The 21363-nt window shown below is 37.2% G+C and overlaps 2 protein-coding genes across 2 annotated transcripts; one reads left to right on the top strand and one right to left on the bottom strand.

Moving 5' to 3' along the window:
* Positions 1 to 961: 961 nt before the first annotated feature.
* On the bottom strand, positions 962 to 5435 carry LOC139142685 (cytochrome c oxidase copper chaperone-like). The gene is made up of 3 exons (XM_070712743.1): positions 5258 to 5435; positions 3641 to 3769; positions 962 to 2705 (listed from the first exon to the last, which is right to left on the bottom strand). The coding sequence occupies exons 1-2, from the start codon at positions 5356 to 5358 to the stop codon at positions 3685 to 3687; spliced, it is 186 nt and encodes a 61-aa protein (XP_070568844.1). The 5' UTR covers positions 5359 to 5435; the 3' UTR covers positions 962 to 2705; positions 3641 to 3684.
* A 107-nt stretch (positions 5436 to 5542) lies between these two features.
* Positions 5543 to 12733, top strand: LOC139142684 (transcription initiation factor TFIID subunit 13-like). The gene is made up of 4 exons (XM_070712742.1): positions 5543 to 5650; positions 8323 to 8410; positions 9406 to 9503; positions 12136 to 12733. The coding sequence occupies exons 1-4, from the start codon at positions 5573 to 5575 to the stop codon at positions 12313 to 12315; spliced, it is 444 nt and encodes a 147-aa protein (XP_070568843.1). The 5' UTR covers positions 5543 to 5572; the 3' UTR covers positions 12316 to 12733.
* The last annotated feature ends 8630 nt before the right edge of the window (positions 12734 to 21363 follow it).

Consider the following 21363-nt stretch of genomic DNA (forward strand, 5'->3'; position numbering starts at 1 on the left):
CAGTGGTCACATACAAATGGCACTCGGTTATGAGGATCAGAACTACCCTTGTCAATCTCTTGTCGTTGTGATTGGGTATTTCACAGGACATTTCCACTGACCCACCATTGTTTATGTAGGGAGATAAGATACATGCAGTGGAGACTATTTTATGGAATACACTTATAAATACACACCAAATGATCGGCACTATCCGTGCCAGACAATATTGAACAGCCTTGTACTATGGCTCGTGATGTAACTATGGCTGAGAGTATGACTTGGCTAGCTACTACTCAAGTGCTAGCATTCCTGAAACCTTGACACAACTTCTACTTAACGCACTGGTAGTCACTGTGCCTGACAATACTGGCTTCTATTGCACATAATCTTGAACTGCAGCTAACCCTAAGTAAAACATTCAAAAGTTACCCAAATTGAAAGTAAGTACATTGTAATTAGCCAAGCAAGTTTAAAGAATGGACAGGACTATAATTCACACAACTTGTATAATGCGTTCTTTGAGAGCCGTAATAAGGCATATGTATCATACAATACTAAGGACAAGAAAACACTGAGACTGCATGATGCAAATGTCAAACTGGTATAAAAACATGCTTTGCATATGATGTCATAGTTTTGTCATATTAATATGAAGAAAATATTAGTCCGCAATTTTTTTGGAATTACGAATGCAAAATCTACTGAAATTGAATTACAACGTGACTGGCGATGTTATGATGAAAACCACAAAAGACATTGACGGGTTAGCTAACAAACTACAACACCAGCCACACATGCAACATTGACAAAATTTATCTGCATTTCAAGCAGCAGTGCCTGATGGCTCTGAGTTGCATGTGCAGTTATTTGAAGTATCTTAAACCTGTAATAGCAATCAGTGATATTGTTTGGAACACAGCCATGGTAAAGATTTACCTGTATCTATATTGACAAAATCACAATGCTCTTTCACAATGGGAAAATTCAGTAACTTTTTTAAATTTATTACTTGAAGATTAAATATTACAAAACAGGGAATGATATTGGGCATGAAAAACACACACATTCAAATGGCACTCCAAAGAACATTACTTGATATAAATTATCAAATAAAAATAGATTTGGTAGTATTGCTTGTAAAAACTTGAAGGGGAGAACAACAGCTCTTGTTAACACAAAAGACAAGTGCTTCATTGAGTATAGACTTGTCAACTTCTGTACAATGGTGATGTGTTTCTTAATGTTCCATAAGCTGTATCTTTTATGTTTTACTGGTTTTATTCTAGGTGTACAGTAGAGTTTTTAAAACTATGTGTCATACCATATTTTCAGCTTTAATAGTACTTGTCAACACTGCCTTGGTGTTTGTGATGCCAAATATTATTATTGAAGTCAGAGTATCAACCTGGACTTTATATTTTTTATTAACAGTATGACTGCACATTGTACACCATGCATTGTGATCTCAATGTACTTAAGCTCACTTTGGAAAGGACAATAGGAAATTGTGTTTGTTTCACGGAACAAAATCAATCAAAGTATCATCAAAAGCTATGGTTCCCCTTAAAGGGACAAAGTCGGCAATTTTTCATGAATTATGTTTGATACCAGATACTACTTATATTGTTGGACATGTTCAAAATACTGAATGAATGGATGACCATGCATATATTGCACCCTGGTTTTAGACACAATACATTAAACCATTGCGAAAATGAATTAACGGTCATCACCATTACTTCATTTTCGCCATGGGTTCATTTGTCTAAAACCAGGTCCCATATATGCATGGTCACCCGTTCACTCAGCATCTTTTGACATGTCCAACAAAATAAGTAGTATCTGGAATCAATCAAAATTCATGAAAAATAGCCAACTTTGTCCCTTTAACATCTAAAAACTGATTAACTCATGTTCTATTGTACAGTAACAGAAAATAGCCATGATGATAGGATTTAATACTTCATCTTAGATATAGTATTACAGTAACTGCAAGAGAGTTAAGTGCTTTCTTTGTCTGATTGTCATATGTATTGTATGAAGTACAAACAAATGCACATGAAGCAGAGTACTGCCACTGTCAAGTTTCGGAGCATAGAATTGTTTTTCACAATCATTTCATCGTTGTTTATTACCCAAAGCAAAGTAAAAATTGTAAAAGTATTACAATCCTATCACAATGAAGGAAAAAATATTTTCAGAATTCCTGTATAATCATTTTAATATTACAAAGGTCAAAACCAAGTAGCATGGTAGTATTGTCAAAACATTTGACATTATTGAATTGGTCACGACTAGATTAATGCAACTGAATTCACAAAAGTATTCAAATACTCTTATCTCTGCACAACATGAAACAACGTGTATTTTCTTGTGTATGTAAATTAATTTTTCTGCAGTCCTATAAATATTCCTCAAATTAACTGAGTCATTATGGTATTTGGTAGCAATGAATTGCAAACACACTAAATGATTTAATCTATTGGAAATTGCTAAAAAATATTCCCAACACAGTAGTAAACATGCTGTTTTACCCTGAGGGCGCTAGTGGGGAGAACAGTCTTGGAGTTACCGTACCAGTGAAGTCAAAGTAAATAATGCAAGGCTTGTGTAATTATTTCTAGAGCTGCTTGTGTGTATATTTGTCCATTTAAGAGACTTCCAGTCCATTGATACAGCCAATGATGAAACACAACACCATTCAGTAAACACAAATACCACACCTGTATGAGAAAAATTAAAGCACCTTGGTTAATCTCTTTAATTCCATAGAATTTCACAGCTTGAATATCTTTGCTATGTGAGCTGATGCTAAACTGTATGCAGTTACAATGAACATTGCCCAGAGGGCAGCCAATTTACATAACAACATACAATTTGCATGTTCTTTTGCTGTGAAAGAGTATCCTTTTGTTTGGTTTAAATATATGAATAAATTGGCTTGAAAAAAAGGGTGGAAAACTCTAAAAAGGAAATGGTAGCAAAAGTAAGAGAAAAGCCTACGCATTTATTAATTTCTGGGCAGCAGTTATTCATAGACAAAAATGTGGGGTATGCAGAACTTCTAGACATTTTGTGTCAATATTTGCCTTGTCAGTTTGTGATCAACTTCTTGATCTGTCAAGGCTTGGAGAGAGTGTGCAAAAATGAATTAAACATTTCAATGTACAGCTACGCTTGACCACACATTGCAGGTGATGTCTCAGCATTCATCAGGAAAGTGTTGGGTGACAAAATTAGTTTAACATAGAAAGAAACTAATGATCTAATTAAAGTCATCCTGGCAAATGAAATGGTAAACTTCCTCAAAGGCGCAGTCCCTGATGAATTTTTACTATTTTGATTTTGAATGTCAACTACAGTTTCTTGTTCTCTCTTGTAAGAGCATTAAAAAATATCCAGTATTCAGCTTGTAAACTCTGTCTGTAGATGTGTAAATGGCAATGCTATTGTTAAAAAGTGTATTCTGGCCTGGACTAGCATCGAAATGTCAACAACAACAATGCATTTTTCCATGTATATATGCTGCGTTGACAAACTCAATGGCAAGTGTTTCAACATGCTTTAAGCAGTGGCATGACAACTTGCAAGTGACATACAAACAAAGACGGTGATAAAAAATAAAGTTTCTGTCCCTTTGTGAACAGTTAATACTTACTCTCTCTGTATATACAGGTAAGAAGATTGCATGAACAGCCTCTGTCATACTTTGAAACCAAGTTTTCTCATACATTCTTTATGTGCCTCAATGAGGTCACCACACTCGTCGGCACCCCTCTCTATAATACTGCAGATAAGAGAGAGAACTCTGATTAATGGATGAATACAATACCATCAAAAGTATGGGTCCCTCAAAGAAACCACTCAGAAGTACATGTATGTTGAAACTGAAAAATCATGGAATTAATTGTCAAATTGAATCAATGGCCCACTTGGGGACTACAGCACAGACACGGCAGTCCATATATATTGTACATTAGTCTAGTATCTAGCCATTAGATTTGGACTAATGGATGGATTCTACATTTAAGTATTAGTGATAAATTACACAATTACTATGTTTCCTTCCAGTTTCTCTTCCAAGGGGGGATGTCACCCTCAGCTTGAAAATTTGGGGAGATTGATTACGAGTGTTGGGACAATAATAAATTTAAGTTATGCAAATAGGGTTTTTCAAGGTGGTGTAGATAAAATGTATTTAATTAAACAGTTTCCAATTTCTTGCTCTTTCAATCTGGTACACATAGAATACATAAGAAGCCTTCACAAATCATTCATACTGCATTGATATAAGTTCAAACACAGTCTGGAGGCAAACTGTTGTTGACGGTTTCAACATTTAGCATAGCTTTCAATGATCTATGATGTTGTCTAGGCAGAGAGTGGGTTTCATCAATTCTTATGTGATGTCATACCATAACAGCAATCATGGTGCATTATGCCACCATCAATACTATCTGTAAGTCATATCTGGAGATGTCATTGTAGAAGGGACAAGTCGTAGGGATTTGCACAAAAGTAAGTCTAATCCCTAGCCGGAATATTTTTGCCTTTGGAGATTTTTGGGAGCCCAAAAGTCTCCAAACGTAAAAATACTCCAGCTAGGGATAAGAGTTAAGACTACACAATAGTGGACTCTGGACAAAACACTGGGATTCAGATATCTTGAAATCAGACAGCACAGAGTAATGCCAAAAACCTGATAATAGCTATTATAAATTTATTCCTGTTTGACTTTCCAGTGTCATGTGACCTGCTGATATTACACAACGATAGGGCGTTATAGTCAACAACTCAGTGTGTGTCTTTGTGTGTGTATAGGATAGGCAAGGTTTGGGATTCTAGTACTATAAGCATTTGATTTTGCAAAATAATATTAGCAAACAAGAAATGTAAGCCATAAGTAAATGGAGTACAGTTTTGTTTGAAAGCGAAAGGGCGCTAACAAACATGAGTCAGCAGATTCCTACACAGCATCACATGTCACCCAGCATTGCGGAGCTACAGGAAACGAGACATCGTGCTTCCTCCATATGACTGCCATAAAAATATTAAATGCGTACATTACTTGCCTTTCGATCGTATGTGACTCTTGAATTCATTATAGTAAAAACAGTACTAGCTTTGAAAGGAAAGAAGTTTTTTTTGTAACTTAAATTCTGATACTTTGTGAGTTCTTGTTTCATCATCCTCTGCGCATACAAACACTACGGCCTTGAACAAACCAAGTTACACAACTGTCCTACACACCACGCCACGATTAAACAATTCTTACCACGCATCTCTGGCTTTCTTTGTCTCTGGACAAGCGCAGCAGGGCTTAAGTTTCGGCTTTTCTTCGGCATTATCACCGCTCCCCGCTTTCGGTTCCGGCATAGTCGTTATTTTTGTCTATATTTTGGTAGAGTGTAGCCGATCACGTCGTAACGCAAGTCACACTCGACGATATTGACCCGACCTGACCTGACCCAACCTCGTGTGTCTGTATATTGTCAAAACTTTATTTATACGGTACATATTTTAATGTTATATTTAAATCAAATAGACTAATAAAATTTAAAGCGGAGAATTAAAATTTGAATCATCAATTATGGTAAAATTGAAAAATGTCGGCATACTTATTACCCAAGATGCACTGCTATGTCGACAAAACATGGCGGATGCAGAGGTAAGTGAACAAGTGACCAACAGCTTCTCTGCCGAAAATTGTACTGATAACCCCCTGCGGCACCGATATTACCGTAATGCAATGTATGATAAATAAACGTAGAGCTAAATCATGCCAGATTTTTCATAACTGCTCGGTGGAATAGCTAGGCTGAGCCCTGTAAGTTTCAACAACGCTCACATTAATTTGTAATTGTACAGTACAACCTCTTTGGCATTAGCTGCAGTGCAAGGCTGCTATACCTCGACTCGAGGTTTTGCAAACCTCGAGCTACAGCACTGCAGCTACCTTGGCCGAAGCATTTGGATACCAAAATACCCCATGGCCCAATGTTGTGCCTCGTCTTTGGCATGCAACAGAAAGAGTAGGGCTTCTGATTACAAGAAATATTTTGGGGGTCCAGACACTTCGCACCAAAACCAGTTCGCCCCACACAACTTCGTCCCAAAACCATTTCGTACCAAAACCACCTCGTCCCAGTACTACTTCGCCCAACCCCACTTCGTCCCAAGTACCACATCGTACTAAAACCACTTCGCCCAAAGTATAGTACAGTCAACTCGTCCTGAAACAACGATGTTACGACGTATCATAAGGTTGTTTTTACCTACAACTTGGAAGCATTAATGTATAGGACATTTTGGCTACCACGAACCATTTATTGTTGCATGAAACCATAAACGATAGAATAAGAAAAAAGAAACATGCAAATGCTACAACTCAGGTGCCGTGCGCGGAATTGCACGATGTCAATTTCGCGAAATGCGTACAATTTCAAGATTTCAGTCCCAGGATGACAGGAAGGTGGTTATTTTCAGCTTTACCAGTTAGCGATAAGTTTCGGGCAAAGTGGTTTGGGGGACATGACTTTTGGGGCGAAGTGGTTTTGGTACGAGGTTGTTTTGGTGCGAAGTGGTTTTGGTGCGAAATGGTATGGGACGAGATGGTATGGTGCGAAGTGGTTTTGGTGCGAAGTGTCTGGGAACCATATGGTCTACTGCCTGCACTGTCAAAGGGTCCGGTCCGTGACTGCCCGTAGCTGCCTGAGGAAAAGTGGGCCAAATTTCGACCATTTTAACACTAAGCCAATAGGTTAAGATTATATCATGACCAGCCAACCAAAAATATCATTGATTTGGCGTTAACCTGATGTTTTCTCCGGCTGTTTGGAACTCCGGACCGAAGACGCCGGACTTGAAGGACATCGCCAGCTTGATAGTGAGACCATACCATTCAGTGCAAGAGGTGGTACGATATCCGAGGCGCGAGAGTGCAGCTTGATAAAACAACAAGTAAACGTCAAATCAATGATTTTTGTGGTTAGCCAGGCATAATATAAGTTGAACCTAAAGTGTGAAAATTCGCGAAATTTTGCCTACTTTTACTTGGGCAGTTTTCGGGCAGTCCTTAGTCAGCTACGGGCAGTCACGGGCAGTAATTAGTAGGACTGGTGTCAACAAATATGAATTGCATCATCTGTAGTCCACAATATCTTCACATATGTTTTATACATCTTAGCAAAAGTTTGACATATTTGACACCAATTTCGCGAAGGCTAACCAGAAAACCTGGCCCAACCTGAGTCAACCTAACACAAGCTTCGGACAACCCAACCCCCAAGTCAACATTTGTAATTTGACACAAGCCATGCCGCTCCCTGTTGTGATACCAAGCCTAATGTCAGAGCACAGTGGAAGACCGTTCACAGCAAAATGTCGAAGAAATTTCATGTGAACAAAGAAAATAAGACCCCAGGACAATCTACTGCTAAACAAGAGCTAGCTGAAAATTACCAACTTCTACGTGCACCTGGCATGAAATTAAAACCTTCGTAGATGCATACAGTCACTGGCTCTTCTCTTTGATAACCACCACAGACTAGTTGCCCCAGAGTTCTTTGCAATACTCCATATGCAGGTTAGCTGCAATAATTGTAGCTCACGGGCTGTTTCTGTTATCTTGGCTGTGTCATGCCGGCTTGTCATGTTGGCTGTGTAGCGCTGGCTTGTAGGTACTACATAACAAACAAAAAAAGCTGGCGTGAGGCCCGTAGACTTCAATTTTATTGCAGCTTGTCTACAGTATATGCAGGTAGTTTTCTGGTGAGCTCTTTGACTTGCACTGTTTGTTCAATGCAATCTTTTGAACATATTACATGCATATCATATTGATACAATATTAATGCAAAGGACTTAGGCTTAAATGCTTTTGCTGCATGTTGTGGGAGTGATTTTCTGATCATCAGCACAAGGAGCCTCAATCGTCTCGGGCCGTATCGTAATGGGCCGGGTTTTCTGGTTAGCCATTTCACGAAGACTGAAGACGTGCCCATTCTGAACAATTTAACGTTATCTAGGTAATCAGTGTCTTGTCTCTTCAAGAAGACGTAGATCAAAGCCCATAGCATAGGGAACTCTAAAGGAAACGTGTTTCATTAATGAAAAAATTGCCCATTGTTTTTTAGGTGCTCCCAAATTCCTTGGGGACCTGAGTTGTCATAAAAGTGTTGGACCTCATTGCCATTTTAACCTTGGCTTTGATCATACATTGATGTCCGTGCACTGTCAAGTGAAGTTACTGGGAAGTTAACACTCGATATGCTACCTGAAGATCATTCATTGCAGTCGTCCGTATCGAGAAAATAATAAATTTTGCATTTTGTCTTTGTTCAGTTTGATGATGACTTTGCTGAGGTTGCTGACACTCCTGAAACTGGAGAAAGCAGTCAGGGAAAGAGAAAGAGACTATTTTCCAAAGAATGTAAGTATTCAAATTATTACAATCAGCAGTAGAGTTTCAGTTATACTTGGAATATGCGCAAATTTTGACAAAGAATTCCCTTTGCAAAGTTTGCACTCTGACCTGAATTCTGACCTGATACATTTGAACTCTTACCTAATACATCTCCAAAAGTAAGTTTGGGCTGAAGTGGAGAAAACTGTTATCACATGAAACAGTGAGTGATAAGAGCTTGTGTATTTACTTGTTTGTTTGTTTATTTATTTTTTTATCTTTTTCTCTCACTATGATTTGTATGGGTAGTACATATGCAAAAAAAATAAACACACAAACAAACAACCATTCAGTTTGCACCGTGTTCACCAGTATTAGCTAACTTTGTCTTATTTAAAGTCATCTTGGTATCATTTTGAATTCTCAGTACCTTAAATACAATTTTACCTCCTAAGTGAGTCATTATACATAGTCTCAGGCAATCATCTATATTTTAAACATTGTGGATTTCTTCAGGAAAACACATAAGCTTACGGAAGCAAAAGTAAAGTTTTGGTTGTACAAGAATTTAAGGCCAGAAATGCTTAAAATCTTAATGATGAAAAGATGCAAAAGTTCAGCTAGTTTCATAAACTAACAGATTTTTTTATTTTGAAACGATTACATTTATATTTACTATTTATCAGATCACCATTTTAAACTCTTGCAGTGGTGTCACCATTAGAAGTTGACTTATTACCCACAATGTATTGCAATATGCAGTTTGACCTCTTAGCACAAGACGAAAGCTATTTAAACGTCTGGTAGTGAGAATTGTTCACGTTGTTCTCTCTTATGTACGAACAGAAGCTAGTGATACTGTTCCTAGTGAATCAATTCAAACGATGCTTGTAAGATTCAAAGCATATTTGTTCCCATGCACAGCTTTCAAATTTAGTCTCTGTTAAATCAGACACAGTACTAGTATATCATACTGACATAGTGATGTTACTTACCATACTGTCTTCCTGTCTACCTTCCAGTGAGATGTATGATGTATGGTTTTGGAGACGATCAGAACCCGTACACAGAAACAGTTGATTTGCTTGAAGACTTAGTCATTGAGTTTGTAACAGAAACTGTAAGTATTGCACAAAGTGATCTGTGTGACTTTCATTTCTACAGCTTACCATAGCCATTTTGCTTCTGAACGCTTGGCTCTTTTTAGATCTTAAGATCACAACAACTTCAGGAAACAAAATAATAGGACCAGTGTGTTGTCACTCAATGGCTTTAATCCATTTTGTCAAAGTTTGTCCATTCTTTGTATAAATTTTCTGACAGTAGAAGATCATAGACACTTGAGAACAATCTATTAGCTGACACATTCAGCAATGATACATGATCCAGGATTTTACTTTGATACACTGATATATCTTGAGTCACTTACCAATAGTGCCAATCCCAATAGAGCTTCCATTAATGCAAAATCAAAATTCATAATGTGCATAATCCAATACTCATGAAAAAATCACTGCTCTATAGCAATAATACAATCAGCCTGCATGTCCTGAATTTGGTTTAATTTAGAACGAAAAAAAACACACACTTCCTTGAGAGAGACATTTTTCATGATAGCGCAACATTGTAGAATTGAGGAGAATGTAACTTTCCATGCAACATTCTACCTCACCATCATGCACTGCATCGTGTCAGTCATTAATTAAAGTCTAGAAATTACGCACATTTCTTATACTGTTAGTAACACAAAACAGTCACAACTGACTGTTAAAGTTTCATGTCATAGGGATGCAAAGGTGTGTATTTATTGATGACAATCTAGTCTATCGAGCGGCATTCTTGAGGTCCTGTTGAACTTTGACTGTTATGTACTTATTATTCTCTCGCCTTTGAAAACTCGTGCTTTGTAATAAAAATCTTTTCTGTGAACAAAGTCATTGTCCTGCTTAATGTACGGGTAAAAAGGCATAGAAAGTAGCCACAGCAGATCAACATTTAAGTGAAATGATACTGAAACCCCCTCCCCCTCAGGTATTGTTTTTAGTCAAGAGATCATGTGCACTGAAGAAAAATTCAACCCTGCCCTCCCCTCTCAGTTCTATGATAAGGTACTCACTTTTCGATACATTTTAGGCGAATAAAAACCACCTGTGCACAGTCATACACAAGTTTAAAATCATAACGGAAGCTCTGCCTAAAGCTCAGTGTAGTCTTTTAGAAGCAGAGAACTGCCAGGATGTCCTCATTTCAAGACCGTGTGATGAGGAATAAACAAACTGATGTCATAGTTTAGTGTCTGTCCTATCAATCACCAATACTCATTACTGTGACATGTTTTGAATCAGCAACAGACTTTCTCAGTGACCATAGCACCTGCATGGCTTGCTGTGTTGCAAAATCTTAAATTATCCAAATCATTGTGTATTGTATGATTCTCCAAACTGGTTCTTTTCATCATTTGCTTCAACTTTGACCTGTCTTCATCACATCTGCTGTATCTGGTAAAGCCAGATTTTTTCAGCTTGAATAAAACTCTCTAACTTCTGGCAACCAGTGAAAGTCAGTTTCAAACTTGTGTTGTTTTTTCTATTACCAATATTCATATTGCAACATCTAATCATATTTTAAAATCACATATTTGAAGGTTACAGTGTTGTAAATTTTATACCTGCAGCTGCTACTCCATGTATGGCACAGCGTGTTGAGATGTGTTGTGTGTCTTTGTGATTAGTTGCAACTACTATGCATTTTGATTTAGCAAAGCCAGTTCGTCGGCTGTTTCAGCTGAAAAGACTTGTTCACTAACAAGGCATTACTGACAATTGAAAGGCCCTATAGCTGTGTCTTTTAGCATTAGTTTTGTGATTTTACTTCCAAACTAAAACAAAGTCATGGGAGTGTGCTCAGTGAAGGGTGTCTATACAAGTAGAAATAATAAATGTTTGCCCAAACATAAAATGGCGCCCTCATGCAAATAAAGCAAAAACACTGTACATCGTGCATATATGCATTGGAATCTTCACAGAAACAACAGAGTAGTCTAGTATGATGCGTAGTGTTGAATGTTTTCCACTGGAACATCATATGCTTTGTTTTTTTTTGTAATATTACCAGTTTTTTAAAAATGGCAGGAAATTAAATAATGGTTAAAATTTAAATTTAGTTGTCTAAGTTTTAAGTAGCAAAAGACTATATCCTTTAAGTTTGTAGAATTTATTGGAAACCAGAGAAAATAGAAAGCTTTCTTCAGGTCAACAAATTTCAAGAGTTACAACTACAGGGGCTTTAAGTTTGACAAATGCAATACACAAATACATGAATCTGTTCACAATTCTCAGCTGGGTACTGTGTTTGCAAATGCTTGAAGTAGCATCTAATATTGTCTGATGATAGCAACAGATTTTCAAAGATAAGAAACAAAACCAAATCACCCCATGCAGATGTCACATTGGGTAGAACAATTGATGAGACGATCTGCAGAGGAGAAGTGTTATTCAGTTTGAACATTTCAGAACTTTTATTTGTCATTCTCATCTTTGAAAGTCTGACTCTATCAGACTGTATTGATTGAACTGTGTTCAACATTTACAGTCTGTAGCCTAGATTATTATCAGGACAAGCTTTACAGGTTATATGAATCTCCATCACCAGTCAAGTTTGTATTGTTGCTCTGCCAAATGTATATCAGCAAATTTCATCTGATGCTGATAATCAGAGGGGAAGTCATTCAACTTCTCCATGTTCATCAACAGACACACAAAGCCATGGAAGTTGGTAGACCTGGCAGAGTGCAAGTGGAGGACATTGTCTTCCTGATCCGCAAAGATCCAAGGAAATATTCCAGAGTGAAAGAATTGCTAACTATGAATGAAGAACTTAAAAAGGCCAGGAAAGCATTCGATGAAGCAATATATGATCTCAAGGCGGAATAGTGTATTTAATCTGACACTGAAGTGATACTTTGTGTCAGTACCGGTATTATCTTTGGTAGAATGATCAGGCTGAGGAAGCTACTACAAAGGCGCCCTTTAGAAATGAGAAGACAAGCTCCAGTGTTGCTGCAGTGAAGGACAGAAGCTTTGAAGGGCGCCCTCTATACTGTGAAAAAAATGCAAACGATGGAAAGGTGTAAATTATTTGCACTACAGAACATTGCCACTAATGCAATACCAAACTCTGTTTTTAGAAAATTTGTGATTTAATTTGTATAGTTGTATCCAGACTGCCCCACCATATTACCTTCGGTAATATTATTATTATTATTGTATTGTACTTATGGTACTGTAATTCTTCATGTGTTAATTTTCATATGGTTATGAACTTTAAAAATGGGTCAAATTTGTATCTGAACTTGTCGACCATTCTTTTCTCAGTAAGACCAATTGCCATAGCCACCAGCTTATGTCTGTGTACTTCTCAGGGGCATACTTGCAAATTTTTTGACAAAATGTATTTGATGAGAGAAAACAACTGAAATTGTAGCTACAAAATGTCAGCTTTGCTGTAATGGTGAACTTATGGTTCTCATAGTCATACGCTGCTCAAGGTAAAAAGAATACACCTGAAATATTGATTTGTACAGAAAGTAGTTTGCAATGAAATCAGTATGGGACAGACTTACAGACATATAAAACTTTTCTGCACTGCTGCTTTTGTATTGAAGCCTACACACACAATCAAACCTTTCCTTGTGGTCATCCTAACAAGGCAGTATCCTCATGGTAGTTCCATAACAATTTACATATTTAAGGCCCTCTACAAGACAGCCACCCGTCGTATGTGGTTGTCAGTGGCCACGGGTAATTGCTCAAATTTTGGCACAAAACCTGTGTACATTAGAAGTGGTCAGTATATCTGACCCTGAATGACCTCTGTTAAAGAATGCTTCAACTGACAGCAAGAAATGAATCTGTTTAGATGAATTTATTTCTCCTCAACAGTTTTTGTTCAGGAGTTAAATGAATGTATCTGCAAAAGATTTATGATATGGAATCTTATTGTTACTTTATAACAGCTTGCACTCACACAAATTTCAGCTCTATATCTCAAAGCATTGAAACAACATAAAAAATCGGTTTTCCCTATGTAATTTACATAGGGAAAACCGATTTTTGAAAGGTTATGCAATTACCTATCACATGATAGTTATGTAAACAATGGTGACACTATGGTAACCAAAATGTTCCCCATATCTAGGCTTCCAGAAAATGTATAATTTACGGGGGTTTTTGAGCTTATTAAGCACCAGAGAATTGTTAGATTAATAAGGTCAATTTCCTGTCTTGGAACCTTAATTGCCAATTACGCTCTGTAAGACAGTGTATACACTGATAAGTGTATATGTTTAGCACTTGAGTGTTCTATCCACATCAATGTTGTTGGAGTGACTGACGTGCTGTAGTCAAGTGCGTTGGTGTACCATTCTGCCTGCATGATAGATCTCTTGAAAATGAGACTTTTTCATGATGTGTCCTGACTGCCTGAAGTGGTGATGCTTCATCTGATAACATCCATATCAAGACACTTACCAAGTTTCACAGAGCATCGTGATAAATTATTTTGGGGTTAAGATTTGGGACCTGGAAAAGCGTGATTTATAGAAGGGTCCCAATTTTCAAGATTTTCACTTCATTCCCTCTGATTGTGTCATCCGAACTCTATCAACATCTTCTACAGCTATCATTACACCTGTGTGGAAGGAACAGTTAACTAAGTATACACAGAGAGGTGTTATTTATATAGTCATACCATATTTTGTTTATATAATAACTATTAATACCCTCCCTGCTGGGGCTCAAACTCCACACCTTGGGCATGTGAAGCAATAACTGTGACCTGTACTCTGTGAAAACAAGATGCAAGCAGGTGGCTGTATGTTCAGAAAAATGTCAATGATATGAATGTGACTTAAGTCTGTAGAGAAAGTTTATTTGAATTTCAAGGGGGAAATTTTGGTAAATCTTGTATTTCGTCGACAGTTTTGATTTTGGAGCCAAGCCAAGATATGGACTGTACTTCCAGGAAAAGGGCAATATTTTCTGATGCTTACTCGTTACTTCACTCTACACTTCCACTGGAGCATGAAGCTTTTCCCACAGATCTTCCACATCTTAAGCTCAAGCTAAACAAGTATGGCTGCAGGTCAGAAAACTCAATCTTGGGAAAGTGAGTTGGAGTAAACATTGAGTTCGAACTGTAATTAAGACGAATAAATCACTTAAATAAGAATCCGCGGAATTTACCATAACTACACTTCAAAAATATCAAAACTGATTCTTAATACAATTTTTACGATTCAGAGCAGTTTATTTGAATTTCAAGAGACAAAACGGAAAATTTTTTGCTACTTTTGGAACTTTGTATCTCCTGCAACATTATTTCCGGGGAAGGGGGGGGGGGGGGGGGGGTTGGGGGCAGGAGTGCCCTCACACGTCCGGGTCGTCTACTCTGCTTCTTTGAGATCGAGACACGGTCCCTCTTCTTCTTTTGGAGGAACCGTGCTTGAGAGGGACAACATTTCCTGACGCTAACTCGTCACCTGACTCTACACGTGCATGGAACATAAAACTTCCATCACGTATAGTTCTAGTCATTTAAATAGTCATTTAAGCTTAAATAAAGAAAAAGAAAAAATATCCAAACATCATATCGTTTACAGAGCTTGTGATAAAATCCTCAGCTTCGCTCATGGTCTTATACGTGAAATGCAATTTATTCATCCATGAAGAAAGATAGCATTTAATTGCATAACATAGGATTGGAGTAACTTTAATCCCATCGAGAGATGCCGTATTCCTGCCGGCGGCACTATCTGTTTTCCCTGGGGGAGGAGCGAAGTGCGCCCGCACACGGCCGGTCTTCTCTCTTCTTCCCCGCCGGAGAGGAACGTCATTTTCTGATACTCACTTGTCACCTCACTCTACACTTCTACACTTCCATGGAAGCATAAAAACTCCTTTCCCATGTTTCTTTCATATCTTAAGCTCAAGCTAAACTAAGGCATGGCTTCAGGTCGGAAAACTTGAACTCAGGCACTATTTTCCATATATTGAAATAGTTCGTATATAGATTATTTTCGTGGGTAACCCAAAGCACTTTGTATGACAGTGAAAAGGTCCAAAATCGAAAAAGAGATATCGCCACTTTTGTTCAACATGGGGTCAATCAGGGTCATAACCCTTACAAATTTGCTTCAGTAGAACAGTTTCATGGATATCATGGTTTCATGTTTTGGTCCCGACTAAGTTGGGATAATATTGAGCAGAAACTCGGCTGTTTCTATGTTAAATATCCTCTCAAAAATCTAGTAATGTTAGGATAATTTGATTGTATGAGTGTAGAGATTTTTTCCAGATTTTGACCCGCGAAGTGGCTGTATGATCAGAAGAAGATCAAAAATATGATTGAAGATAAGCTAAGTCTGCAAAGGACGTTTATTTATTTGAGTTTCAATGCCAAAAATAAATATTTAACCATTTTAGGCTCAAGCTGAACCTGCATGCATGCTGAAGCTCGGAATCATTGAGTGCAGGTACTACTTTCCATACAGACTGTCTTCGTGGGTTACCAAAAGCACTATGTTATGACAGTAAATAAATAATCAGAAAGGTTGTTTGAAAAAAGTTGAGAAAGGTAAATAAACCCCCCCCCAAAAAAAAAACAAAAAAAAAAACACCAAAAATCTATTGTCTCCACTTTTGGTTCTCGTTGGATCAATCAGGATCATAAACCTTACAAGTTCAATTGAGTACCACAGGACTCAGTTTCACGCATACTATGGATTGCTGTTTTGGTCCGACTAATTTGGCATGATATTGAGCTGAACCCGACTGTTCAGGCTAAATATCTTCAAAAAGCAATCTGTTACTGTTAGGTTTTTGATTGGATTAAAGTTTACCAGCGTGTAGAGGTTTCTCAACGAAAACTTGACAAACAAGAAGTTAGCTGTATTTTCAGAAAAAGTCACCTATATGATTGAATATATGCTAAAATCAGTAAAGGACGTTTATTTTATTTGAATTTCAAGGGTTAAAAACGGAAAACTTCAGCAATTTTTGGCAAAATCGTGCGTTCCGGCCGCAGTTTTAATTTTTAGGACGAAGAACGTCGCACACGGTCAAGATCTTGGATGTACTTCTCCAAAACGAACAAGATTATCTGGACGCTCACGCGTAAGTCTTCCGGTCCGGCGACTGTTTTAATTTGGATGCCGAAGATCTATGGAGACCGCACAAGGTTAACACCTTTACTTTACTTCCAGGAAAAAGGCAGAATTTTCTGACGCTAATTCGTTACCTGACTATTCACTTCCATTGGAGCATAACACTGTTTTTAAACGCTTACGCATCTTTGACAGCTTAAGCTCATGCTAATTAAGTATCATGATGCAGGTCGGAAAAGTTGAACTTGGTACTACTTTCCATATCTGGACTATGTTCGTGGGTAACCAAAGCGCTATGCACGACATATCGCCACAAAGGTTCTGTCATTGGACATTGGAAAAAGTTAATGATCAAAAAGGATACAAAAACCAATTGTCTCCTATTTGATGAACATGGGGGTTAATAAGTGAAACAAAGCTTAAAGTTCGCTTGAGTAGAACAGTTTCACCCATACCATACCATGTTTTGCTATTTTTTGGTCCCGACCAATTTTGACCGTGACAAATATTGACCTGTTTCTAGGCTATATTAGCACTCAAATGAATCTAGCAGAACACTGTTTATTTATTTTCTCTGCTTATTCCTGACAGTCAGATTATTTCCGAGACAGCTGGCTGGTGTAATGACACAGATAGATAGAATTATCTGAGCGTCTTAAATTTGAAGAGTTGATGAATATAGAAATACACACGAACTATGACTCCAAACAGACTTTACATGTCTTGTAAGTGATGGTTAGCACTCACTCTAACAACCAATTTGTTTATCAGCTTTCCTACCTACAAGAATTGTTTTAAATAAAATGTCGCAGATTTTTTCTCATAACATGATTTTTTTTCCAATTTTCTGTTTACTTTAAAATAATGTCTCTTTCTTTTTCAAATTTACGTTGTCTTGTTTGCAATAGCTTGGTTCCTGTATCAGATTTTCTTTATTAAACACGAAATATGTTTGTAAAAATTCATTTTTTAAATAAACGTAAAACAAAACACATTGATAGGTTTTACGTATAAGCGGCAGCTTTAGTGCACAACAGAAATGCATCGTAACTACTGAAAATCTGACCTTCAATACACTAAGCTCTGAGAACACTATGATTCGGAGCTTGTAGTATCATACCAATAGCCTCGATACCTAGCCTATTTTCTGTGACTGCATTCCGTGGGTTACAATTAGCTATCTTGCACTTCTATATCGCGTTGCATGCCTACGCATGATGTCATATGGCAGCGTGAAGCGCCGCAGAGTGACCTGTACCCACTTACTGCAAAACCTGATGATGCCAATTATTATACCCTACCAACTATCAGAAGGGGTGGCGGGATTGATATGTAGGCAGAAATCTGGTGTTGAAATATCTTAAACTACAGAAATATTGCATACCAGCCTAATTGTTGCTGTTTGATGACAGGAATATATCGAGATTTCTGAAAAAGTTGTTTCGGGTTTGGTTTTTCTGCTGATTTAAAATGGTGCGGCTAAGAAGGTTACCAGATATGACCTTAGTTTGAATAAAACTTATGCAGTTTTGTCAAGGTATAAAAAATGACGAACAGCTGAATATCATTTGCATAAAATGACGGCTGTTAACGCTCGCGTTTTTATCAAGACAATAGTTAATAGGTAATAGGTCTTGATCAGTATTTCCGGCCTTTGTTATAGTCATTTATCATCATGGCGTCGAATGAGATGGCAGATATTTCATCGGGAGAACCGGCGAACAAAAAACGAAGCATTGATCCATTTTTAAGGAATCTTTACTCATTATCACAGCACATAGATATCGGTACGTGAGTATATGAATTGTGTATGGATATCTGACGAATTGAAATTGTCCTTGGTAAACTAACTTTAATGAGTTGAATCAAAGTTGGCCTCATGTCTCGGAAATGTTGAGTAATATCAATTTTTAACCAATTCACCATCTTCAATTCATTCGATAATTCTACATTTTTATGATGCATATGCCGATTATTATTTGACAGGAATTTCATTGGAAGAAGGCAGCTACAGTTGAGTCTTTGTACATTGCTAACATAAACCATTTAAGCTCATAGCAGACTTTGGTGCGCCACTTTGGTTGACAATCCTTTTCTAAAAGTTACTCAGATATTGTATGTTAGAATCATCTGTATTATTATTTTTCATACGTTGGTATCACTAATTCAGCTTTTATTCAAACGATGGCTGGTCTAGTTTACCCGTACTTCAGTTTCACATGGAAAAAGCGCCGTTTAAAAAATATGGAATTTTCCGTCTCAGCCGAGTCCATAGTCCAGCATGTCACACCTATATATAGAAACTGCGTTTCGTGGGACCGCATACATACTTCTAAATAAGTAGTGGCTTGCAGCAAATCAAACGCTGGTATGCGAGACTACGGGGTCCAAAGCTCGTCCATTTGTTGCCAAGGATTATACAATTATGCATACCCAAAGTTACCTTACGAACTATTAGCTCAGCCAGTCTCAGAGTAAAATCAACTGTGTGCTCAGTAATATTGTGTCCCCGCGGCCATAATCAAATAATTCACAAGTATGAGTGAGTTGACTTAATTGTCAAACTTGATCACTACACTAAAATGTGTACAATTTTTCATCATATTGTTCACACACGACTTTTACACAGTGCATATCAAATTGCCAATGAAGCACCTCGACTTAGTCTTCGAGGTATGGAACTATTTACTGACGGAACAAATTTACTTGAAATATGCATAAGAAGTTTTAGCTGACAGAGGGTCTTTTATTTTAGGCGAAAATATATCGGGGTCATAATATTACATATTTAGCTTTTTATGATCACGTTGTTGGAAATTATTATTTCATCTGTATCCCCTTAACCGATCGAATTATTATTCTTGAACTAATTACTGAATATTTCGACAGGAAATTTAAAAGTCTTAAAGGCACATTGCTCCGACAAGATTCCTAAAGAAGACCTTGACAGCGTACAAGATCCACTGGATTTGTTCATCAAGTTATACGAGTTTAATCTAATCAACGAGTCGAATACAAGAATGTTAGAAGAAATGTTGCAGCTTACTGATCAAGCATCAACCATTGGACAATATTTCAAACAAATTTTTGGAAAACAAGGTAATGTGTGAGACGTTTAGTAAAATGGCAATATTTCTATATCCAAAACACACACACACACACACACACACACACACACACACACACACACACTATATATATATATATATATACATACATACATACATACATACATACATACATACATACATACATGCATACATACATACATACATACATACATACATACATACATACATACATACATACATACATACATACATACATACATGCATGCATGCATAAATGCATACATACATACATACATACATACATACATACATACATACATACATACATACATACATACATACATACATACATACATACATACATACATACATACATACATACATACATACATGCATGCATGCATGCATGCATGCATGCATGCATGCATACATACATACATACATACATGCATGCATGCATAAATGCATATATACATTCATTAAACATACATACATACATACATACATACATACATACATACATACATACTACATACATACATACATACATACATACATATACATACATACAAAGAAGGGTCTACGGTCAGTGGTACATACAAATGCGCCCAGTATAGAAATGTTTATGAGCATACTTGACATTACAATTTTCCTTCAAAATAAGTCATTAACATGGTTGCTGTAATTTCATTTCCTTTTATTGTTATTCGATAGAGGATTTATCTGAACCCACTGGAAGCGACATTGAAGCCGTACAGGATAATGTTCTGCATGAATCTGAACAATTACCAAGTCCACCAACCTCAGAAAATCGAGATCAATCATTCATTCAAACCCTGCATAATTTGTCGCAAGACATTACAGATGGTAAGATAAAAGAAACAGTTTGCAACTCTCGGACACATAGTAACCGGTGTGTAAATGTAAACAAATATACTCGAAAAATTAACCGTTACTCATGGGAAGTTTCCTGTGTTTTCCGATGAGTTCAATAAGGGAAAACAATCTAAGCTTTCAAATCAATATCATTTGTTTATATGTCTGGAAAATCTGAAAAGAAAGAATATACGTTGCTGTCCTTCAAGTTGTGGACGCTTTTGAATCCCGATAGGATATCACCGATGTTTACAGTTGTTGGTTTTATTTACAGTTGCACTGCGACGTCAATGAAATACACTCATAACCACGCTGAAAATGTGATAGTTCATGCTCAAGTTAATATCCAAAGACAATTCTTTTTAATGTTTTCTTCAAAATTATTAGCAGCTGAGCAAACATTTTGAATTGCAGCTATGGGATTGATCAGTTTCTTCGGCCTGAGGGGGGTGCCAACCCCTACTTGCAAAAAATGAAAATATTCTAACTCCGTCTGAGCCACAGGTAACAAAATTGATATTATATATATAACCATCCTTCGACAGTGAGTCCGTAACTCCTGACTTACCGGGTCAAGCATTCACCGTCTTCTGAAAGTAAGAACCGTACCCTAACCATTGCCCTGTGGTGCCTTTGTGGAGAATAATATAAATGAAACAAATATGTGTCAATGAAACACTGTTGAAATTATATTAAGTTCTGTAAGATGATATTCCGTAAACAACCACAAAACGTCAATTCCACAAAATGTATCGAAACAAAAGATTTCAACGAAAAAATCGTGAAAAAGTCTTCTATGAAATTAGCAGAGTTTCGATCGGATTCTAAATCACAACGTAAGGTACCCAGCCAGTCACCCGGCGAAGACATCA

Source organism: Ptychodera flava, chromosome 10 (genome assembly GCF_041260155.1).
Source record: "Ptychodera flava strain L36383 chromosome 10, AS_Pfla_20210202, whole genome shotgun sequence".
NCBI classification, from domain to species: Eukaryota; Metazoa; Hemichordata; class Enteropneusta; family Ptychoderidae; genus Ptychodera; species Ptychodera flava.

Bases quoted from the DNA above. Each gene is read 5' to 3' on its own strand.
- LOC139142684 (XM_070712742.1), top strand. From the start codon at position 5,573: ATGGTAAAATTGAAAAATGTCGGCATACTTATTACCCAAGATGCACTG. The intron at 8,411-9,405 runs GTAAGTATTCAA...TCTACCTTCCAG, and splicing joins GAGACTATTTTCCAAAGAAT to TGAGATGTATGATGTATGGT. The intron at 9,504-12,135 runs GTAAGTATTGCA...GTTCATCAACAG, and splicing joins TTGAGTTTGTAACAGAAACT to ACACACAAAGCCATGGAAGT.
- LOC139142685 (XM_070712743.1), bottom strand. From the start codon at position 5,358: ATGCCGGAACCGAAAGCGGGGAGCGGTGATAATGCCGAAGAAAAGCCG. The intron at 3,770-5,257 runs GTAAGAATTGTT...TCTTATCTGCAG, and splicing joins AAGAAAGCCAGAGATGCGTG to TATTATAGAGAGGGGTGCCG.